The sequence below is a fragment of the Podarcis muralis genome, chromosome 3 (assembly GCF_964188315.1).
Source record: "Podarcis muralis chromosome 3, rPodMur119.hap1.1, whole genome shotgun sequence".
Classification (NCBI taxonomy): domain Eukaryota; kingdom Metazoa; phylum Chordata; class Lepidosauria; order Squamata; family Lacertidae; genus Podarcis; species Podarcis muralis.
The window spans coordinates 108,896,608-108,919,332 of record NC_135657.1 but is presented as its reverse complement, the minus strand read 5'-3'; the positions used below and the strand labels follow the sequence as shown (position 1 = coordinate 108,919,332).

At 45.3% G+C, this 22,725-nt stretch overlaps 1 protein-coding gene across 2 annotated transcripts in view; it reads left to right on the top strand.

Annotated features, from left to right (window-relative positions):
• The window catches only part of PLCB1 (phospholipase C beta 1), a 468,615-nt gene that overhangs the window by 384,692 nt on the left and 61,198 nt on the right, over window positions 1-22,725 (top strand). For both annotated transcript variants that reach the window (XM_028722210.2, XM_028722211.2), the window contains exons 24-29: window positions 616-748; window positions 2,701-2,754; window positions 3,469-3,688; window positions 9,501-9,681; window positions 19,257-19,333; window positions 19,506-19,583. In XM_028722210.2, the coding sequence (XP_028578043.2) occupies window positions 616-748; window positions 2,701-2,754; window positions 3,469-3,688; window positions 9,501-9,681; window positions 19,257-19,333; window positions 19,506-19,583 (743 nt within the window). The remainder of the gene's footprint in view (window positions 1-615; window positions 749-2,700; window positions 2,755-3,468; window positions 3,689-9,500; window positions 9,682-19,256; window positions 19,334-19,505; window positions 19,584-22,725) is intronic.

Here is a 22,725-nt window from a genome sequence, read left to right as displayed (position 1 = left end):
AATAAATCTTAGCATGTGAATACAACTGACTAGGGGTAGAGAGTTGTGCATCATTGGAAGTAGAATTCATGTCCAAGCTATTGGCCTTGTACCCTAATCTCAGAAGTATGTGTCAAAAGGAAAATGAATTGATAATGATTTGTATATATTAGTAACTTTATATTCATGTAACTTTTATTTCTGTAACTGTGTCTTTTCGTAATACTTTGTTTAAGTTGTTTATTGTTGTTTTAGTTTTCTGTACACTGCTTAGAGTTGTTTAGAATACAGTGGCACCTCGGGTTAAGAACTTAATTAGTTCTGGAGGTCTGTTCTTAACCTGAAACTGTTCTTAACCTGAGGTACCACTTTAGCTAATGGGGCCTCCCGCTGCTGCCGCGCTGCCACCGCACAATTTCTGTTCTCATGCTGAAGCAAAGTTCTTAACCCGAGGTACTATTTCTGGGTTAGCGGAGTCTGTAACCTGAAGCGTCTGTAACCTGAAGCATCTGTAACTCGAGGTACCACTGTATATTAAGTGGTATAGAAAATAAATAACCAGAATTAAGTGTAGCATGTCTCCTATAAGATTGCTTGCCTCCTTGCATATTTATGGGAATTGTTTTGTATTGTCAGGCGGAACAGGGAGATGTTCCTTCAGAAGCTCACACTGAACCCAAGCCGGCACCAGCTGAAAATGGAGTAAACCACACCACTTCCCTCACCCCAAAACCATCCACACAGCTTACTCCCAGCCAACCAACACCAGGTAAGAACTAGATTGCGCTGTGTCGTTTTTATAGTGTCTTTCTATGGGGAAAATAACTCAGCTGAATGGACGTCTTTGTTCGTCGTGTTCAAAAACTATTAGAACAAAATAGAAATTAGGCCAGTCCTATTTCTCCCCCCCCCCTTTCTCTTTTGTGAGATATATAAAGCCCATCAGTACACCTGTATTGTTTTTGAAAGACAATGCCCGTAACAAAATCTCTCTCCTTTGCTACCCTCCCAGGTAGAAAACCTGCTGCCTGGCAGCTCTATTGCAATTGCTGAAAGGCCTGGTGGAAGAATGCTAGCTATCTGTATACATTATTGTGCTCCAACTGAGTGTAACCAACTGGGTTACATCAGCTGGAAGCTGGACCACTATGGCAAATTGGCACTCAGTCTGCCTTCAACCAGCCCCCACCTGCCTGCCTTCTTACAAGCAGGCCAGGAGCTGACACTGCCTGTCAGATTCCTTCTCCTTAGTCTCATTGCTGCCCTTGTAGGGCTCAACAGAGAGGGGATAGAACCAAAACTAGAATTAATTAGCTCTTCCTGTCATCACCTCTGGCTCCATCTGCTGTTACCCTCCCTGCCTTCTGCCCTATCAACCCCAATGAACACTGGTTGCATCAGGCAACATAGGTTCATATCTCTGTCAGTCATGAAGCTCATTGAGCTGGAGTGCTTTTGCCCATGCCCTGTTTGGATCAGTTTCACCATATTGTCAATCAGTAGATTTTGTGCTCAGAAACTTGCAGCCAACCACTGGCAAGTTGAACTTCTTGCATCTCCTACTTTTCCTTTTGCAGAGAAAACTACTGTAGTTATGAGTAAGGAATAGACAATCTTCACCCTTCTGAGTTTTGGAAAACAGGGGAATGCAGGTTGAATTGTGTCATACTTTTATATCTCAGACTCACGAGAAGCCACTTAAGAGGCAGTAGGAATTATGGAGGAATTAGATTGGTCCATTTTTTTCAGAAGATCAACATGATTTGAGGGTCCTGGACTTGCTTGTGGATCACATCGCAACTATTTTCTATTTGGATTTTGCACTACATCATGCACAAAACCCCCTAAGTTTTATTTGTTTTCCGTTCAGTTTTTGTGCAATTTAGTTTCAATGATTGTATTGGATGAAAGAGAAGGGCAATGCGTGAAATAGGTGATGGTAGCAAAAACAGCAGCAAAGAAGGACAAGGAAATAATGATACATAGCTGCTTGGAGGGCTACCACCATTATAGTGGTACCTCGCAAGACGAATGCCTCGCAAGACAAAAAGCTCGCAAGACGAAAGGGTTTTTTGTTTTTTGAGCTGCTTCGCAAGACGATTTTCCCTATGGGCTTGCTTCGCAATTGCAAGTTTGTTTCCTTTTTCTTAACACTGTTAATACAGTTGCGACTTGACTTCGAGGAGCAACTCATAGAACGCAGTGTGGTAGCCTTTTTTGAGGTTTTTAAAGACTTTGGTGATTTTTGAAGCTTTTCCAAAGCTTTCCTGACACCGTGCTTCGCAAGACGAAAAAAATCACAAGACGACAAAACTCGCGGAACGAATTAATTTCGTCTTGCGAGGCACCACTGTATTGCAGCTAAGAAGACTCATAAGAAACACTCCCTTATTCTCCCTATCCACCTGATCTAGCAGACTTCTGAAATAACCTCTAGCTTTACTATATGTGGATGAGGTAGTAAGGATTGTGGGATCTGGGGGGCAGGGGGCGGGTGGATTTTGAGTTAGTATTCATTATGAAGGTATACCAGGTATGACTAATCACTGCCTTTTTTTTGTAAAAAGAGGAGCAATGGCAGCTTCCATGAATTAGGGAGATGTGAGAGATGGTTTAAAGGATGCTTTCTCATCTTAAAAAGGAAACCTGTGTGCCTATAGCTTTGAGGCCATATATTTGTCATTTCCAAACCCCTGACTATTGATGGCATTTTCCATCTAGGTTCTGTGAAAGTGCCAGCAAAAACAGAAGATCTTATTCAGAGTGTCCTGACAGGTAAGAAACATGTGGATGGTATGCATACAGCAGGATCTCTTGATCTTTTGTGTGAAGGAAGTGCAACCTGATTCTATTTATTTATTAAACAGGATTTATAAACCACTTAATCATCCTTAACTCCTGAGTGTTTTACCTGGAATATAAAATGTTAATTAAAAAAATACTGATGAAATGGAACATTAAAAGCAAGTTAACTTAAACCAGTAGTTATTGATAACATACCTGCCCATTCCACTGAAACTTCTGCTGTTGTTTAAAGCTGCCACTTTCCCCCTCAGTTTTCTTCCATCCTTGCTTTATTCAAAGCCCTGCTGTTTCCTCTGTGTCTCTCCATTCCTGCTTTATTCAAATCTCTGCTGTTGTTTAAAACCACAATTGCCTTATGTGCCCATCTGTTCCTGCTTCACTGAAACCTCTGCTGTTGCTTAAAACTGCCATTTCCCCTCAATGCCCTCCTTCCCTGCTTTACTCAAACTTCTGTTATTGTTTTAAACCACCACTTCCCCTCTCTCTGAGTCCCTCCCTTCTCATTCCCATGCCATGGCTTCTTTGGTTGTGCAACCTGCCATCTCTTTTGCTGACTTCATTCAAATCCAGGATGGTGGTGCAGCCCTGCAAATTCTCCAATGGGGTCTGCACGATGCCAGCCATTCATTTTATGTCCATACGAAGCAATAGTGACAAAGAAAGCTTTCCTCTCCTTATTTTTAGAAGTCGAAGCACAAACGATCGAGGAGCTAAAGCAACAGAAAGCGTTTGTGAAACTTCAGAAGAAGCACTACAAAGAAATGAAGGACCTTGTGAAGAAACACCACAAAAAAACCACGGATCTTATAAAAGAGCATACCACGAAGTATAATGAAATCCAAAACGACTACCTGAGACGGAGGGCGGTTTTGGAGAAAACAGCTAAAAAAGACAGTAAGAAAAAGTATGTTGTATATGGAGTTTATCCCTCCTCTTATAAACCAAGTTTCTCTTCCCCCCTTTATTGCAGTAGCATACTGATTTCAGTGGACCACACCAAAAGGCAAATGTCACTCCTGGTTAGTGTTTGGAATCCTTCCAGATTCCCACCACAGGAAGATAGCTCCTGTTGTGGGACAGTGACTGACACAAAACCCATTAGTGGGTAGTGTGTTGGAGCCGCACCCCTCACCAGACCTCCTTTTGGCAGAGTTGATGCTGCATACTGGTATGGAGAAGGGGGGGGGGGCTGAGGTTGATGTGGTGCAAGCTCGCCTGCAGGAGTGCCAGATAGGCTCTACAGGCATGTTTGCACCACAGCGACCGCACCATTGCGTCATCCCTCTTGGACCTTGTATGCAGCAGCAACTCAGCTGGAGGGAGGTCAGGAAAGTGGCACAGCCCCACCATGCCATCTGGCTCTGACAGAGACATTTACAGCAAACCCTGTACTTAGAAGTAAGTTCCATAAGGCTTAATCCTAGGAAATTGGGTAGCAGTAGTAGTAGTAATGCGGGCCGCGGGTGGCGCTGTGGGTAAAAGCCTCAGCGCCTAGGGCTTGCCGATCGAAAGGTCGGCGGTTCGAATCCCCGCGGCAGGGTGCGCTCCTGTTGCTCGGTCCCAGCGCCTGCCAACCTAGCAGTTCAAAAGCACCCCCGGAAATAAGCAGCTATCCTATTTTTAAAAGACATCATTAATTTTACAGTATTTCTGCAAGTAGTCTTTAAATTTCTTCCAATCTTCTTCCACCAACTCTTCTCCCTGGTCTCGGATTCTGCCAGTCATTTCTGCCAATTCCATATAGTCGATCACCTTCATCTGCCACTCTTCCAGAGTGGGTAAATCTTGTGTCTTCCAATACTTTGCAATAAGTATTCTTGCTGCTGTCGTGGCTTACATAAAGAAAGTTCTATCCTTCTTTGGCACCAATTGGCCTACGATGCCCAGGAGGAAGGCCTCTGGTTTCTTCAAGAAGGTATATTTAAATACCTTTTTCATTTCATTATATATCATCTCCCAGAAGGCCTTAATCCTTGGGCACGTCCACCAAAGGTGAAAGAATGTACCTTCAGTTTCTTTACATTTCCAACATTTATTGTCGGGCCAATGATAGATTTTTGCAAGCTTGACTGGTGTCATGTACCACCTGTATATCATTTTCATAATATTCTCTCTTAAGGCATTACATGCCGTGAACTTCATACCTGTGGTCCATAACTGTTCCCAGTCAGCCATCATAATATTATGTCCAACATCTTGTGCCCATTTAATCATAGCAGATTTCACCGTTTCATCCTGAGTATTCCATTTCAACAGCAAGTTATACATCCTTGACAAAGTTTTAGTTTTGGGATCTAACAGTTCTGTTTCCAATTTTGATTTTTCCACCTGGAATCCATTTTTTTTTGTCCAAATTGTATGCCTCCATTATTTGATAATAATGAAGCCAATCTCGCACTTTGTTTTTTTAGTTTTTCATAACTCTGCAATTTCAGTTTTCTCCCACTTGTTCCAAAATTTCCCAACATTTCGGCCATTTGACCTCCATATTGAGCTTTTTCTGAGCCTTCGCTTCCATCGGTGACAACCACCTTGGGGTTTTATTTTCAAGCAAGTCCTTATATCTTATCCAGACATTAAACAATGCTTTCCTGACAATATGGTTTGTAAATGCTTTATGTGCTTTGACCTTATCATACCATAAATATGCATGCCAACCAAATACATTATTAAAACCTTCTAAGTCCAAGATGTCTGTGTTTTCAAGAAGTAGCCATTCTTTCAGCCAGCAGAACGCTGCTGATTCATAATAAAGTTTAAGGTCTGGCAGGGCAAATCCACCTCTTTCCTTTGCATCTGTTAATATTTTAAATTTTATTCTGGGCCAGAAGTCAGCCATTTCTTCCACATCCTCAAAACTGTATATAATCATTTGCTTTTAAGGAAAGAAGTACATATGCCTTAATTATTATTATTATTATTTTTAAAAAAGGGGAAAAAGACTGTAAAATGTCTCTGTGCCTTTAAATTACACTGGGGTACTTGCTATCAGTAGACCATTTTAGGACCTGGAGTGTCTGTTTGCCAGCTCTCCTCTTCCTCCTCCTCCTCCTGCTTTCGTTTATAATTTTTATTAAATTTTCTGTTTTACAATTTAAAGTATTCCTTTTCACATCCTTCAAATATCAGTGACTTCCCATCTTCTCTTTCCATGGTTCATTTTACATATCATAAATCCCTGCATATTTTACAGAAACTATACCATTCAGTAGTCCATTATTACATCCATCATAACTTAATTACACTGTTGAATTTACCTTAATGTTGCCGGCGTTTTCAGCTGTTCACAGTTATTTCCCATATAGTCAATAAACATTTTCCAATCTTCTCTAAACGTATATTCTTCTTGTTCTCTCATTCTATATGTTAAGTCTGCAAGCTGCGCATATTCTGTCAACATAAGTTGCCATTCTTCTTTGTTTGGGACCGCGCTCGCTTTCCAATTTTTGCTTAACAAAACACGGGCCGCAATAGTGGCATACATAAGTAACCTTTTTTGACACCTGGGAATTTCAGCCTGAATTATCCCCAACAGAAAGGACTGGGGGGGGGGGCATGTTGGAAAGTACTTTTAAACATTTTTTTCAATTCATTATGCATCATTTCCCAGTACTCTTTTACCCTTTTACAAGTCCACCACATTTGAAAGAAGGTTCCCTCAACCTCTTTGCATCTCCAGCTTTTATCTGATTCAGTCTTATACATCTTAGCAAGCTTAGGTAAAGGTAAAGGGTAAAGGGACCCCTGACCATTAGGTCCAGTCATGACCGACTCTGGGGTTGTGGCGCTCATCTTGCTTTATTGGCCGAGGCAGCCCTTTCTGGACACAGCCCAGGAGAAAGGAGCAGAACCACTGTATAACAGTGCCCCCAGCTCCCAGCCCCTCTAGACGGTCCTGAAAGGTGTTATGGTCAATGGTGTCATAGGCCGCTGAGAGATCCAGCAGAACTAGGAAACAGCTCTCACCTTTGTTCCTAGCCCACCGGAGATCATCGACCAGCACAACCAAGGCAGTTTCAGTCCCATGGTGAGGCCTGAATCCCGATTGGAAGGGATCCAAATGGTCCACATCTCCAGGCGTACTTGGAGTTGGTCACTATGGCCAAATCAGACAGCTCAAGGAACAGGTGTGGCTGGTGCACCAGCTTTTATTTGTGCAAATACATTTCTCACCACTGCAGAGACCTGGACATCTAGGCTCAGGGCTAAGTCCAGGAACAGTCCCAAATTGCGAACCTGATTCTTCACAGGGAGTGTTATCAGGCTTGATGATGATCTTTCTTGAGCAATAGCTATGGCCTTAAGTAAACCCTCACTTTCAGACTCTATTCCTGTGGTTTCCTAGGCAACTAGCTTAACACCTGGGTAGAGCTGTAAACACCTCTGATTATCTGTCAGGGCACAGACTGATGTATTTCATTCGTGCTGGCTTGGTTTTTAATTTTTAATTTTTCTTTAAATTGCTCTTGCTGCTTAGCTTGCTTACACAGTTGCTCTGTTTCTTTCACATGCCCCTTTCATTGCTTCCCCTTCTCACCTCACCCTTTAGAGTTGCAGTTCTTTCCCAAGACCCAAAATATCGCACTGCTCCTCGGGGAGTTTGTTGTTCAGATTCCATTTTATGAATAAATGTATTTCTTCCCCTTCTGCTTTTGTGTGCTGTTCCGCTCTCTTCGCCTTCCTTTGAGAGACCTTTGGTTTTTGTGAACTTTGTCCTTTGGTTGCCAATAAATACTTGCACGTCAGGGTGCATGAATTTGGGGGTGTGCAAGTTCTGAAAGGAATTGAGCTGACAGATGGAGGTCTTTCTATGGCTCTTTAAATAATGCAAGCCGCAGCTTCCGAAATGCGATGCATGGAGTCCAAGAGTGTCGTTGGAAGTTCAGCAATTAGATTCAGTGCCGAGAAACGATTGGTGGGTTTGCAGCATTGCTTTCTTCCCCCCAACTGTTTCCCCCAGTCTTCATTCCATTTTGTCCTATTGTTGCTCACTGATCTCACCACATGGTTACATTTCTGCCTGGCTCTGAGTGTGATTTCTGTTCATATCATTTTACATTCTTGCCTCCTTTTAAAAAAACAAAAAAACGATATTTGATATTGCTGCAAAGAAACCCCTCTGCCAGAGCATCCTAGTGGAAATACGTTAAGTCTGCTTTGGTGCTAACATGTTTCTGGGAATTAAAGAGGGTTTGGGGTGGAGACTTTCACCATGCACACTGTATGCTGAATCTTGTTTGCATGGAAGGAAGCAGGTTCTGTAGCAAATAGATAGCAGCTGTACCCTGAGCTGGGACAAACAGAGGAGGAGCAATAGGTGGGTTGGAAGAGTAGAAATAAATTCTTTGATATCCCAAGAGCACACTGTGTTGGATTCATTTTTTTTTATGTACTTAATTTTTATCCTACCCTTCTTCAAAGGAGCTCAGGTTAGTGTGCATGCCCCCCTTAAACACACATACCCATTTTATCCTTATAGCATCCCTCCAAAGTAAGAGATAGTGACTACCACCCAGTCATCCAGTGTGCTTCTTGGTTGAGGTGTTTATTTGAACCAGGACCTTCCTAGTCCTAGTCTCTTAGAGGTTACACAATGCTGGTTCCCATTGATAGCACCTTGGAGCTTCCACCGGGCAGCATAATGTTATAGGGTTCTTTGAACAAAGGAGCGTCAGATCAGCCTGAGGAGATCCATGGCTGCAGGACAAAACCTATTAGGCAGTGCATGTAATGTTAAACAATGCAGTAAGAACCTGAGGTGTAGCGTGGGTTGCCAGCACCTGGGGCCGCACAGAGGTGCGCGGGAGGGAAATGGAGTAAGCATAAGCATTCAACTGCCCAAGACATCTGTGTCACCCAGGAGATTGCCGCTACTGCAATAAGAGTCCTTCCATTGTCTTGAGAGGTCACTTCCTGGTTTGCATGGAGAAGCCATTTTCAGAGGATCCCAGCAACGGAACCACATAGCTTCACTGAGGCAGCACCGGGTGTTGAGATTTTGTGCCCCTAACAAATTTTGCACCCGGGACGACCACCCCTATGCCCCTCCCATGCTACACCACTGGTAAGAACAGTGGGTTACCTGGAAGAAAGTTTCTAATGTGAACACCCTAAAGAATGTGAGAGCACAAGAGCCACTGAAAAAACGAGCTCACTGAAAAATAGAACATGTATACTCACTTAGCTGTAATGTGCAAACCTTGTGACAAGTCAGGGGGCAAAATGAAAAGCCCCATTGGTGGGAATTGCCACATTATTCATTGTGCAGCTCGTGTCAGCAGAGCACTCCTATGAGCTACTAAACCAGTGAAGAAGCAGCTGACAGTAAAATCTGATTTTCCCCTCAAGGTGAACCTGTGTGATCCCTCACATTTCTGGAACCAAGTGAGGTTTTGACTTAGGTTGAATAGCCATTAACTTAGGATGTCTCAGCTCATTTTCCAGATGGCGAGCCAGCTTGTGCTTGGGTGCCCTCAGCGGGTGTGTGTGTGACATTTATAAATAAGTTGACATGGGTCAACATGCATGGGAGTCCTCGCTTCTAAATATGGTTCAGCGGAACCCTGGGCTTATGGTAGCTTAGCCACAAGACCCAGACAACATCTGCACATCCAAGTTGAGATGAATCATGGTCAGGTGTGGGGAAGGGAGGGTATGTGCATTGTACTGTCACAACTTGCATTGAATTTCTTTTGTTGTTCCACATTGCTCTGCAGAGGTGAAGCTGGAAGCCCAGATCACAGTTCTTCGACTATTGAACAAGAGCTGACCACCCTGGATTCAGAAATGTCCCAGAAGTTAATAGAGCTTAAGGAAAAGCAACAGCAACAGCTGCTTAATCTTCGGCAAGAACAGTATTATAGTGAAAAGTACCAGAAGCAAGCACATATTAAATTGGTATGTATGAATACCTTGTTTCCACACTTTATCTGAAGCTCTTTGATGTCAAGCTTGCATGGAGAACTAGCTATGTTTGGGGCCACTTGAAATGTGTCTGTGTGGAAGTGTGCTCACTTTCTGTGCTTCTGATTACCATCCCTTTAACATTACAAATTTGCAAAATAAAATAGAATATAAGGATTCACTTTGGCCACCTCATGAGAAGAGAAAAGACCCTGATGTTGGGAAAGATGGAGGGCGCAAGGAGAAGGGGACGACAGAGGACGAGATGGTTGGACAGTGTTCTCGAAGCTACCAGCATGAGTTTGATTAAACTGCGGGAGGCAGTGAAAGACAGGAGGGCCTGGCGTGCTCTGGTCCATGGGGTCATGAAGAGTCAGACACGACTAAATGACTAAACAACAGCCACAACAAAATAAGGATTCACAATGGCATGGGGGGAATTGTGGAAAGAGTGTGTGGAACAATATTGCAAATACAGCTGGATCACTGGCCACTTTATTTTTGGACTTTTTCCTAATTCTGATTACAGTACCGTTGCAAGGCCACATCATGCAAAGCTCTCTAATTTGCTCCACACTAACTACAAGCATTGGGCCATAATTGATTGGTTTGTCATTAGTGCTGCTTTGGATGGGGGTAGCATCTTCCACTGTTTGACTTTGAAGCTGAAACCAACATCCTCTGCCTAATTAAATTATCAGAAATCATTCCAGAATAAGCAGTTAGATTAGCGTGGCCCACAGAACTGGAAACGAGAGCTTGGATGTCACTAAAAATGGCTTCCAACTAGTTATTGTTTGTGCCAAATAGCCTTCTGTGAAACTATGTGTGCTCTGAACGGATGCCAGAGCACAAGCTATAAACAGCAAAGTGATATTATGCATATATTGTCCCAAAGGAGCTTTTGTTTTTACAGCTGCAAATCTACTGCTGGTGGGGTCAGGCTCCCCGTGTAGGGCAGCCCTCTGGGCTGAAACAGGAATCCAATCAGATGGTAATAGATTCTTTGGAACGCTAAAAGAGAAGAAGGCAGTTGAATGCTGCTATTATATAGTTCCATTCTGCCCCCGGCATGTGGATGCTGTCAGAGGTACTTAACCATGCTCTTTACACACTTGGTTACTTTGTTGTACAAAAGATCAAAAGTTACCAAAGTATTCCATCTGTGTACCACAGTCAAGCAGAGTTGTTTACAAGGACCTTTGGGAGCTGGTATGATTGTGCAGCAGCTCATAAGATTGGGTTTGAAGCCAAATCCTATTGGCACAGCGGCCCCTACAGGCATCCCTGCTACGGGCTGGGCATTTGTCTGGTTCTGGCAGGAAGCTCATTTCTCATGGCCTACTTTGGGTCAATGGAAAACCTTTGTTGCCCTCCCTTACTGTTCCCCCACCAAAAAATGATCTAGCCGGATGCATTCCTGGCCACTGCTATGTAACTTCCCAGGTATTATATATCGCTACTGCAATGACAAACCTAGACAGCATCTTAAAAAGCAGAGACATCACCTTGCCAACAAAGGTCCATATAGACTTCCGGGTTGGCGCGATCTGGAAATGGCGGATCCCCTCCAAGCTGCGGAGGGAATCGGCTCAGCTGAGGACGGGTCTTGCCGCGCCGGCGACGCGGGGACCCTTAAAAACCGCAGGCGCTGAAGCCTGCGGACTGAAGACTCGGTGGGCGCCTTAAGCGCCCCCCCCCCGATTCACGAAGAGCCTTTTTAAAGGCTGCGGAGAGGATACGGAGGGTGGCGTGGCGCTGAGAGTCGATCGCTACCTCAGCTGAGCGAAGCCGCGAGCCATGACCGAAGAGCGCTGACTTCCTTCCTTGAAATTCGGATGAAAAGAACAACCCGTGAGTAAGATGAAATTGGACTTTAAGAATTTTATCCCGTGAATTTGAGACGATCGGGGGGTGTGCTAAAAGGAAGTCCCCACCCCCCCCCCTTGCAGACGATCTAAAGCAACGATATAAGAACTAAGCTGGAGAGCCTACCCCTTGTGGGGTGAGTTAAAAAAAAAAAAAAGACTTTAACTTCTAAGATTTGGCAAAAAGAAATTTTGAGCTGGAGAGTGGAGTTTCTGAAGTTTTCTTCTTGTTGTAAACAACCCCCCCTCCCGGGCCCGGGAGCGTCCTGTTTTTGAGCTTGTGGAAGAGGTGCGGAGTTTGACAGCTGTCAAAGCTGTTAAACGGACAGTTTAGAGCGGAAAAATTGTTATTTAAGATCCCTCTGGACTAAAATGAGGTATAACTGAACTAAAATCGTTGGAAACAAAGTAACAACAATAAGTCAAAGGATTGTTGGAGAAAGATTACCAAGTAACCAGATTCCCTCTAGGGGGAACTCTGTGAAATTACAATGGCTGTGGAAGGAAAGTTACTAGTGGAAATTGAAAGAATGTTTCATTTGGTGGGAATCTTACAAGAGCAGAGTCTTGCTATGAATAAACAACTCATGACCTTGACTTCTGGAACAAGCAGCTCTGCTGAATGTATTGTGGACCTGAATGAGAAAGAATCCACAGCTGAATCGGAAATGTTATCTAAAGAAGTGGAAGAGACTAAACAAGAAAAAGAGAAAGTAAAGCTGGAAAGTACCAACCAGGAGCTGGCACCTGTGGAATATAAGCAAGGAGACTTTTGGATTACACCTACTACAAATCTGCGAAAGATGCAAAAGATGAAGGAGGAGGCCCCGGGAGTTTATAAAATACAGGAACTTAAAATAAAGAAATATGATTGGGGCCTCCACTTCGACCCTGACTTTGAAGATGCAGGCTTTGTGGAAATTTTTCAGCAGTTGATTCCAAATGCCCTGGTGGGAAGAGAATATGGCTGGATAGAACTCTTCCGTGATTCGATGACTGACATAAAGGATTACCAACAAGACCGGCGGAGAGGGACAGAAAGAGACTGGAAGGCCTCGGACGTGAGAAACCCTGGCTGAGAACTGCTATTTTGGACATGTATTGGGAAGGGACGAAAACCGGGGATGGGAGGGAGGGAAGAATAGAATTTTAAAAAACATTCAAGACCTTTGGGTTCAGATAATATGACCTTTATTTTAAAACAAAATGGGAAATCGATGGAAGGGAATTTGAGTCCAACTTAGGAAAAATTTATCTTTTATTATAAAAGAGGTAATATTAAGATGGTTAAGAGGAGAAATACCAATTTGCTGACATAATTTTGGGAATTGGGATGCATGAAGGGGGGTGGGGGGAAGTCAGGGAACAAGGTTAGGAAAGTAGGATTTTCTGAAATTATACATGTTTTTGTCTTTTGTCTTTTTTGTGTGTATTTTGTCTTTATAAAAGGTGAAAAACCAATAAAAATTTTATTTTAAAAAAAACAAAAAAACAAAAACAAAGGTCCATATAGTTAAAGCTATGGTTTTCCCAGTAGTGATGTATGGAAGTGAGAGCTGGACCATAAAGAAGGCTGATCGCCGAAGAATTGATGCTTTTGAATTATGGTGCTGGAGGAGACTCTTGAGAGTCCCATGGACTGCAAGAAGATCAAACGCATCTGTCAGAGCTGCCTCAGGTCCCAGCTCACAGAGGACCAACGCCAGTCCGTTGTTATATAAAATAGTCTTTATTCAAGTTCAGTTTCTCATTTACAGCCACAGCGCGCAACTCTACGTCTTAAACCCTAGACCGCCGAAGCTCCGTCTGAGTCTCCTCCCCCCAGACACCAGTTTAAGACCCTAGCCTTGCTCCACCTCTTCCGTTGTTCTTTCCTCCTCTGGGTCCGCCTGTCCGCCGGGGTTTTCCCCTTTCTAGACTCTTCTGACGCTGAGTCCCCCGAGTCTTCCCCCTCCCTCCGGCGGGCTTTAGGACCTGGTTCCCAATCCGGGCTTCCTGCTGTCCCGCGCGCCTGTACATTTGAACTTGGCGCGCGCGCCCAGCCTGCCACCTTCCTTCTGACCGTTATACTGCTCCTGTCGCTGCTCCCCTCTTCGGGGACGCTAGTTGGGCCTGACTCCTCCTCCCTGCTTGCCGGAGGAGACGCTGACTCTGACCTATGGGACTCTTCCCCCCCACTACGCTCTGGTGGGGAAGCTGGCCCTGATTTCCAGCTACTGCTCTGGGAGTCTCCGCTGGCCCCCTGCTTCTGGTGTGTCCCCCCTGGGACCCCCCTTGCCCTGGCCATCGGCGCCCCCTTCTGGGAATCTTCTGATTCACTGGAGAGGCTCATGGAATCTCTCGGGTCACTGTCATTCTGCCCTCCGCTGCCCTCAGATTCCTCCCCCTCGCTCTCCATTTCCTCTCTCCCCTATGCCTCTGCTCCTGAGCCCCTGACATCCATCCCCCCCTCGAAGCCCCCCCTTCCCCCTCCCTCTCTTCGGGTGCGGGTTCCGGGTGCTCCAGTGCTGCGAGGGTGAATGCGGGATACCGTTCTCTCCCCCTGGTGCACAGCCGGTCATCTGGATCCGGCCAGCTCGTAATAGGCTCGTCGACGTCGATCTCCTCTGCTTCCATCTCTCTGCAGCTGTGCTCGAATGCAGGATCCTCCCCCAACCCGTCCATGTCCGTCTCTCCCCCTGGCACCTCGGGCGAGGTTGCGTGTAAGAGTCCCCTGCTCCACCCAACTTCCGGTTGATTGTCCCACCAATAAGAGCGGTCCGTGCCAAACCCCGAGAGCGATCCCTCTGGGGAGCTTGTGTCTGGCGCCGGTTCCTCCGCTGATGAGAACCCCTGGAACGTGCTGGCGGAGAGCGTGGGTGTGAAAAGCCAGTCGTCGAAAAAATCTGCCGGCATAGGTCTGTGAGGGAAGAGTGCATGGAACTCGTCTTTGAGGTATCGCTCCTCCAAGGCATAGTCCGGTACCCACCTGTTGGCGCTGGCCGGGGTACCTTCCTCTGCGAGGAGATATTCAACTCCCTCTTCCCCCCATCTCGAGTCCAAAATCTCCGTGACCTTGTTGAGTGGTGCCGCCCTCGGTGACCCCTCCCCTGTTGGTGATTTGCTGAGTGGGTCTGGTGCGGCCCTTGGGGTCTGAAACCTGTGGGGTTCCTTGTAGGGTGTGAGCACCGACCTGTGAAAGACCGGGTGCATTCTGGAACCCTCCGGGAGCGTCAACCGGAAGGCCACTGGATTGATCTGCGCCTCGACTTGGTAAGGCCCTAGCTGCTTGTGTCTAAGCTTCTTCTTAGCTAACGTTCTGGCTGGCACTGCCTGGGCTGCTAACCATACCCAGTCCCCCACCTGGATGTCTTCCCCGACTCTCCTGTGCCTGTCTGCCTGCACTTTGTAGGCGTGTTTTGCTAGTTCTAAGTTCCTTCGGAGTTGCTCGTGGACCTCCTGCAACTCCGCTGCCAAGTGCTCTGCCCCCTGTGGCTCCCCCTCCCCCTTCGTCTCTAACCCCGGGAAGGTTCTGGGATGCCGCCCATTGTTGGCGAAGAACGGCGTCACCCCTGTAGACGCGTGCTTCGTGTTGTTGTAGGCAAACTCGGCCAGCAGTAGGTAGTCCACCCAGGTCGAGGGTTGTTGGTTCGCGTAGCATCGCAGGTACTGCTGCATGATGGCGTTGACCCTCTCCGCTTGTCCGTTGGTCTGCGGGTGTCGTGCCGACGCTAAGTTGATCTTGACGTTCAGGATGCCCAGCAGCTTCTGCCAGAAACTCGAGACGAACTGGCGCCCCCGGTCGGATAGGATGGACCTCGGCAAGCCGTGAACTCTGAACACGTGGTCTATGAACAGCTTGGCGGTTTGTTCCGCCGTGGCCACCTTCGCGCAAGGAATGAAGTGCGCCATCTTGGTGAACAGGTCTACGACCACGAGCACCGCTGTTTTGCCTCTCGAGCTGGGCAGATCTGTGACAAAGTCCAGGGCCACTCTCTCCCACGAATCAAACAGCGTCTGAAGCGGTTCCAGCAGTCCCGCCGGCACCCTGTGTACTGGTTTGGCCCTTTGGCATGTGTCACACCGAGCGACGTAATCCTCAACTTCACCCCTCATCTTGGGCCACCAAAAGTCTCTGGCTACTAATTCCGCTGTCTTGTCCTTGCCGAAGTGCCCAGCGCTGGGCGCGTCGTGTAACTGCTGCAGGACTTTCGCACGGAGGTCGTCCCCCGGCACGTAGAGCACCCCTCTGCGGAGGAGTGGTCCGTCGCGTATCTGGAACTCTTCGTCCTTCGCTGTGCCTCTTTGCACCTCCTCCATCTTGGATCGTGCGAACGAGTCCGTCTGCAGCGCGCGACGCACCGCGTCCAGGTCCACTGTGGCTGAAGCACACGCCCATGCTTTCGGTGCGAAAATGTGCTTGGCCGCCACCGGTGCCGCTTCCTCGAGATACTGCGGCTTCCTGGATAGTGCATCCGCCATGACGTTGCTGTCTCCCGGGATGTATTCTATCCGGAAGTCGAAATCCACAAAGAACTCTGCCCAGCGTATGTGTCTCTGGGAGTCTCCGCTGGCCCCCTGCTTCTGGTGTGTCCCCCCTGGGACCCCCCTTGTGCCCTGGCCATCGGCGCCCCCTTCTGGGAATCTTCTGATTCACTGGAGAGGCTCATGGAATCTCTCGGGTCACTGTCATTCTGCCCTCCGCTGCCCTCAGATTCCTCCCCCTCGCTCTCCATTTCCTCTCTCCCCTGTGCCTCTGCTCCTGAGCCCCTGACAGCATCCATTCTTAAGGAAGTGCTCACTGGAAGGACAGATCCTGAAGCTGAGGCTCCAGTACTTTGGCCAACTCATGAGAAGAGAAGACTCCCTGGAAAAGACCCTGATGTTGGGAAAGATGGAGGGCACAAGGAGAAGGGGATGACAGAGGATGAGATGGTTGGACAGTGTTCTCGAAGCTACCAGTATGAGTTTGACCAAACTGCGGGAGGCAGTGGAAGACAGGAATGCCTGGCGTGCTCTGGTCCATGGGGTCACGAAGAGTCGGACACAACTAAACGACTAAACAACAACAACTGCAAGGAGTGAGCCTAGAGATAATGTTGACCTGCCTACCAGATTTGGGTGGATCATTTTGTTTGGATAGAAGTCTAGTTCTTTTGATGACCAGCTGTGTCATCCTTTGAGGTCATCCTTTGGCCCACTGGCCTCCCTGGCATGAATGCTGGGGTCCAAAATGAGGCCGGAAGGGCTTCTCTATGCCTAGCCTACCTTCCTGGCAAAGATAAGGCCTTTCATTCTGTCCCACCACTTTGTGCTACTTGGCAGAGGCCGGTGGGCAATGGAGGACATTACCCATGCTAGCAAAAGCCATTGCCAGAGAAAGCCTTGGAGGCTGCATTCCTAGCCTGGCACATCAGAAGTAAAGTTGGCCATCAGTGTAGCAAATTTATCCATTACTTTTGAGGAGACTTCAATGGGTTAAAGCTAAAACGTGATGTGTATTTTCCACATGAGAAAACAAATGATTTCAGCTTGGGAATTGGCAGAATGAAAATAACAAGATGCTTCAGCATTCATTTTGTAAGGAAATAGAAAACAAACCCAATCCAATGAAGAACAACCACACATTTACAATATCCCTAAAACTTAATGCTGACTTATTTGTTTACTCTTTGTGCACTGTCATGCACTTGCATAGCCATCAATGGCAGCTTCATTCCGTACATTCCGTACAAATTGGCAAATTTTGAGGGCAATGTGATGCCCGTGTCTATTCCCACATCTAACGTTTTGTTGACAGCGATTTGATTTGTCTTGCATCTCATCAGCAGATGGTCTTTTATATAGAACACATGGGAATTTGTTGCTCTTTCAGTGTGATTTGTTGGATCATCGGGGGACAGGGGAGTGTTTTAATGATTCTGAGAATTACAATTGATGCTATATTCGCAATGCATTCAAATTCATTCAGCACAACTCTATTTTGGTACCCAAGCTTGTTAGTTAATTGTGTGTGTGTGTGTGTGTGTGTGTGTGTGTGTGTGTGAACTTTTGTAGTGGTTGGCAATCACTATCACATAGGAGACCATCAAAATAGCACACAAGGCACCTGCCAAACTGGATTCTTTTAGTGAGGGTCTTCCATGTCCTTCAGAGGTCGTGTGTTTATGCTTTGCATATGGAAGATCCCAGCTTCAAGACCCAAGATCTCCAATTAGCAGAATTTCAGGTAGTGACACTGGAAAGTCTTAGGCCCTAGAGGACCCTGGCAGTCAGAGGGCACAGTCCTGGTCTGCGTAGACCCATGACACTGTCCCAGTATAAATCAGCTTCATAAGTTCACATAGAACTTCTCCTTGTATGGTACCCCGGAAATGATCTCTTTCAGCTTCTGCCTTCTGGAAGAAGGTATAGGGTTATAAAGACCCGGACTAGCTGCTTGAGAAACAGTTTCTACACAAATGCAGTTCTGGTTCTAAGCACAGCATAAGGAGTCTCTATAGTAAATTGTATTTTAAAATGGGGTTTCAGAGTTTTTAGGGGTTTTTGAATGTTTCATGTAGATTTTGAATTTCATTGTCCTGTATGGGACAATGACAATAAAGATATTGTATATCACTGTATATTGTATATCACTGTATATCACAAATTATTTCTGCTCCTTAAACATGGCAGGGTTGTGAAGTAGCAAAGAATGTTCCCATGTGGCTCTCCTTCTGCATGTTTTGCATTTTCCTGGAGCAGTGGTTTTCAACCAGTGTGCCATGGCACTCTGGGGTGCCATGAATGATGGTCAGGGATGCTGCGGCAACACTGGCCTATGTCTCTTTTTCCTTCCATCCCTCCTCTGATGCCCTCTTGCATCTCTGCCTCCCAAAGGCTTGCACAGCTGTTTGTTGCAGTAGGATTCAGACAGGAGTCTTTCTCAACGCCACCCAGAGATGACAGGGGGTGAACATGCATGTCTTCTACCATCAAGTAATAGCAATAGCAAAAGCTATCCTTTCCTGTGTTGTGGTGATTAACAAAATCAATACTCCTGGCAAACTGGGAATATCCCCTCACTCCCCCAAGTTTAGGCTATTCCACCATTCTTCAGCAGTTTCATTTTCTTTGAGGAAAAATAAGTGGCACACATAACTGCAAACTAAGCTTTAATAATACTGTAACAGAATAGCATAATGACAGAAAGTAAATACAACAACATGAGACAAGTCTTGAGGCAAGAAGCAAGAAGAAGCAGTTGGACTGGCATTCTTAATTGAACATAACAGAACACATTGAAGGGAGGGGCTGATCCCGGGGCAAAACTCACAAGCCCCGCCCACCAGATACCAAGCTCCCTTACTATGCAATTTAGGCCCCAATATTTTCTTACATTCTGAGGGTTGGAGGCTGGGATAATTTAACACCTGAAGCTGTCCAAATACAGTGGTACCTCAGGTTAATAACTTAATTCATTCTGGAGGTCCTTCTTAACCTGAAACTGGTCTTAACCTGAGGTACCACTTTAGCTAATGGGGCCGCCACGCCGCTGCCGTGCGAGTTCTGTTCTCATCCTGAAGCAAAGTTCTTAACCCGAGGTACTATTTCTGGGTTAGCGGAGTCTGTAACCTGAAGCATCTGTAACCTGAAGCGTCTGTAACCCAAGGTACCACTGTATTCAACAATCAAATGTGGTTCATGCAGTTTTATAACACACCTGTTTTCCCCCTCTTTCAGCTCATTCAGAAGCTGACAGACGTAGCAGAGGAATGCCAGAACAGCCAGTTGAAGAAACTGAAAGAGATTTGTGAAAGGTAAGGCATGCTGTAAGTAAACAAAACCTTTGTATTTAAAGTTGCAATCCCAGAGCGCTACAGAGCAAGCCCCGGTGAAGACAGAGGGGCCCAAGTAAATATGTATGCTCTTGCTCTGTCAGACTTAACTTTGCCTTAAAAAGAAAAAAAAAAGGTTTTATTTTTGTTGCAGGGAAAAGAAGGAGTTGAAGAAAAAGATGGACAAAAAGAGGCAAGAAAAAATCACAAAGGATAAAAGTCAAGTGGATGAGTAAGTGTGGCCTTCAACTATTAATCTTTAAGGGAGTCCCCTTTTCAGGGGCATTTTACAATATACTGTACATAAGCTATGAGTCTGTTCACACAAATCATGCTGCGAACACAGATGGACTGTTGTCAGTAATGGGAATTTAGTAATGGATTTATTTCAGCTTTTGGCATCCCACACCCCTTTGGCTCAAGGTTGGTAACATTTTAGAAATGCAACTCTGTAAAACACATGCACACATGCGCATGCGCACGCACACAGAGAGAGTGACATGCATGCCGACATTTGAAGTCCTTCCTCTTTAACCATGATCATAATAGGCCACCCTTAACCAAGTCCCAAATCCAGCTGAAGTTGGCAGTGACTAAATTGCACTAAAAGCAATGGAACCACCTTATTGCAATGAAGTGAAGTACCATTGCTTTTCAGTTGCAACTAGACTCAACTGAATTTAACTAGATCCAAACTAAAGAGTGCTTTCAAGAAATATCTGCATTTTGACAGGCATTGAAAATAAGTTCCATAGTGGCTCTTGAAGCAACGGAAAATGTTAAAAGAGTTTGGGGAAGGGGTGAGTTAACAAGTTAAGCCCATCTCTTCTCTTACAAAATGATGCTGCATTGGTTTTATAATATCTCTCCTACTTAATTATCTCACTGGCATGTTTAACTGGGATAAGATGGATCCCTACAGAGAGAATCCAATAAAGATGATGAGCAAATGCCCAGACCCACCTATTGTGACCTTCCTACAAAAACAAGAAGTTATTTAAAAGCAAAACACAGATGAATACAATTCAACATAAAACCAACAAAACAACAGAAAAGCAAAAGCACAACCGTCAGAACAAAACCAAGATAACAGTATTCAATAATAGTATACAATCCTGACTCAAAAGTTTATTTGAATCAGGATTGTTTTAACCCAGGTATATGCAAACTCGGCCCTCCAGACGTTTTGGGACTACAATTCCCATCATCCCTGACCACTGGTCCTGTTAGCTAGGGATGATGGGAGTTGTAGTCCCAAAACATCTGGCGGGCCGAGTTTGCCTATGCCTGTTTTAACCTGTTTCCTAAAAGAGAATGGTGGAAGGGTGCCAGCTGAACATTCTTGAGGAAAGATCTCCAGATCATTTGAGCCACTGCTGAAAAGGTTCTGGTTCCCATTCTGGAAGAGACCCACAAATTGCTTCATCCCACAGCTGAGCTACCAACATATTAATGCTCAGTGGCTGCATAAAAATCCAAAACCGTCTGCAAGTGTCAGTTTCATCTATCAGTCTCTATGTGGATATAAAAGGACTAAAAATGAAATGGAAAATCACTTTAAACAAAAGAAAGAAGCAAGAAGGTATAACACAAAAAACAGCAATGTATATCTAATTAAACCTGGCATCCAGAGTCCCGCTGATTTAAATGGGAGATGGATTGCACACGTAAATATTTTAAGCTGTAACCTTGAAGAAAATAATAACCTGCAGTGACATAGGAGAGTAATGGCATCAACATTTTGGCAAGCGAGGAACTGAAGGCTACAAACATCAAAGAGCTGTTGATGAAGACAGACATGAGGCATTCAATCTCAAGTGAACAGTGCAAAGAATAGCATGTTGGGAATTATTGTGACTAGGCGATAAAAAATTGACTTTCTGTTCAAGATTAGATGTGATATTTTATAGGATTGCTGTGAGCATGTAATTGTTCAAAAAGATTTGAAGGCTTATAAAGGAAGCCTAGCAACATCAATTGGTTCATGACATGGTCTATAGATGCAAGCTACAGTGTCACTGCTGAAGCTAAGCAGGGTCTGGTCATGGAAATATGGCAGAATATAGATGGAATAATTAAACATTTACACGTTTATGCATAAAATTCATTGTTTCAAGATGTCTGCTGGCTGCCATCTTGAACTGGGAAGCTCTAGCAACACTTGACTATTTCTAGCAATGTTGGAAAGGGAGGGTTATTGTTTTGCTGTTTTGTTTTACTCTCTTACTTGTTTTTATCCTGTATTTTATTCTGTGAACTACCCTGAGATCTAATGATGAAAGACAGTATATAAATCAAAGAAAGAAAGAAAGAAAGAAAGAAATTACAGCTTTAATGGATAAATTTAAAACCACTTTTCCAAGTAAAGTATGCACAATTGTAGGGGGTTACTATTGACCTGGTAAAGATGGATTCTGTTAAGACATACAATAGTTGAAAGTTCTATGACTTCACATTACCTCTTCTCCTCTGTATGCTTGTGTTATATAAGGTAGTTAGCTATTTGCTTAGTGGAATTGGGCCGGCATGGTTAAATTTCAAGGAAAAGAAATACTGTTGATTAAGATTGCACAGAACAATAAGCTGACTAGTGCAGAGTCGCTGGATATTGTTCAGAAGACTTTCCCATTCAAATAACTGCCAAGTATGAGATGTGCAGGGACGCGGGTGGCGCTGTGGGTAAAAGCCTCAGCGCCTAGGGCTTGCCGATCGAAAGGTCGGCGGTTCGAATCCCCGTGGCGGGGTGCGCTCCCGTTGCTCGGTCCCAGCGCCTGCCAACCTAGCAGTTCGAAAGCACCCCTGGGTGCAAGTAGATAAATAGGGACCGCTTTCTAGCGGGAAGGTAAACGGCGTTTCCGTGTGCGGCTCTGGCTCGCCAGAGCAGCAATGTCACGCTGGCCACGTGACCCAGAAGTGTCTCCGGACAGCGCTGGCCCCCGGCCTCTTGAGTGAGATGGGAGCACAACCCCAGAGTCTGTCAAGACTGGCCCGTACGGGCAGGGGTACCTTTACCTTTACCTTTATGAGATGTGCAAAACACTTATACTCAAGTGCTAGACAATTTCCAATGAAATTTCCAACCTGAACTTTGGTCAGTAGCAATCCCTATGGGACCCATACGATCCCCAGCATTTTCTATAGGGAGGACCGAAAGAGAATGTGGCTATAGCTCACAATGCACAAAACATGAATTTTCTGTACTCAAAGGACTACTGAAAGGTGGGGTGAATGAGTGAAATCACCTGTTCCACTCCAGAAAAATTTGGAACATACTGGAATGAATACATCCCTCTTTGCCCAAACTCTAGAATCTAGAATGATTCTGCTACTCACTTTGTGCATGGCATAGGCCAAAGGTTGGGAACCTGCAGCCA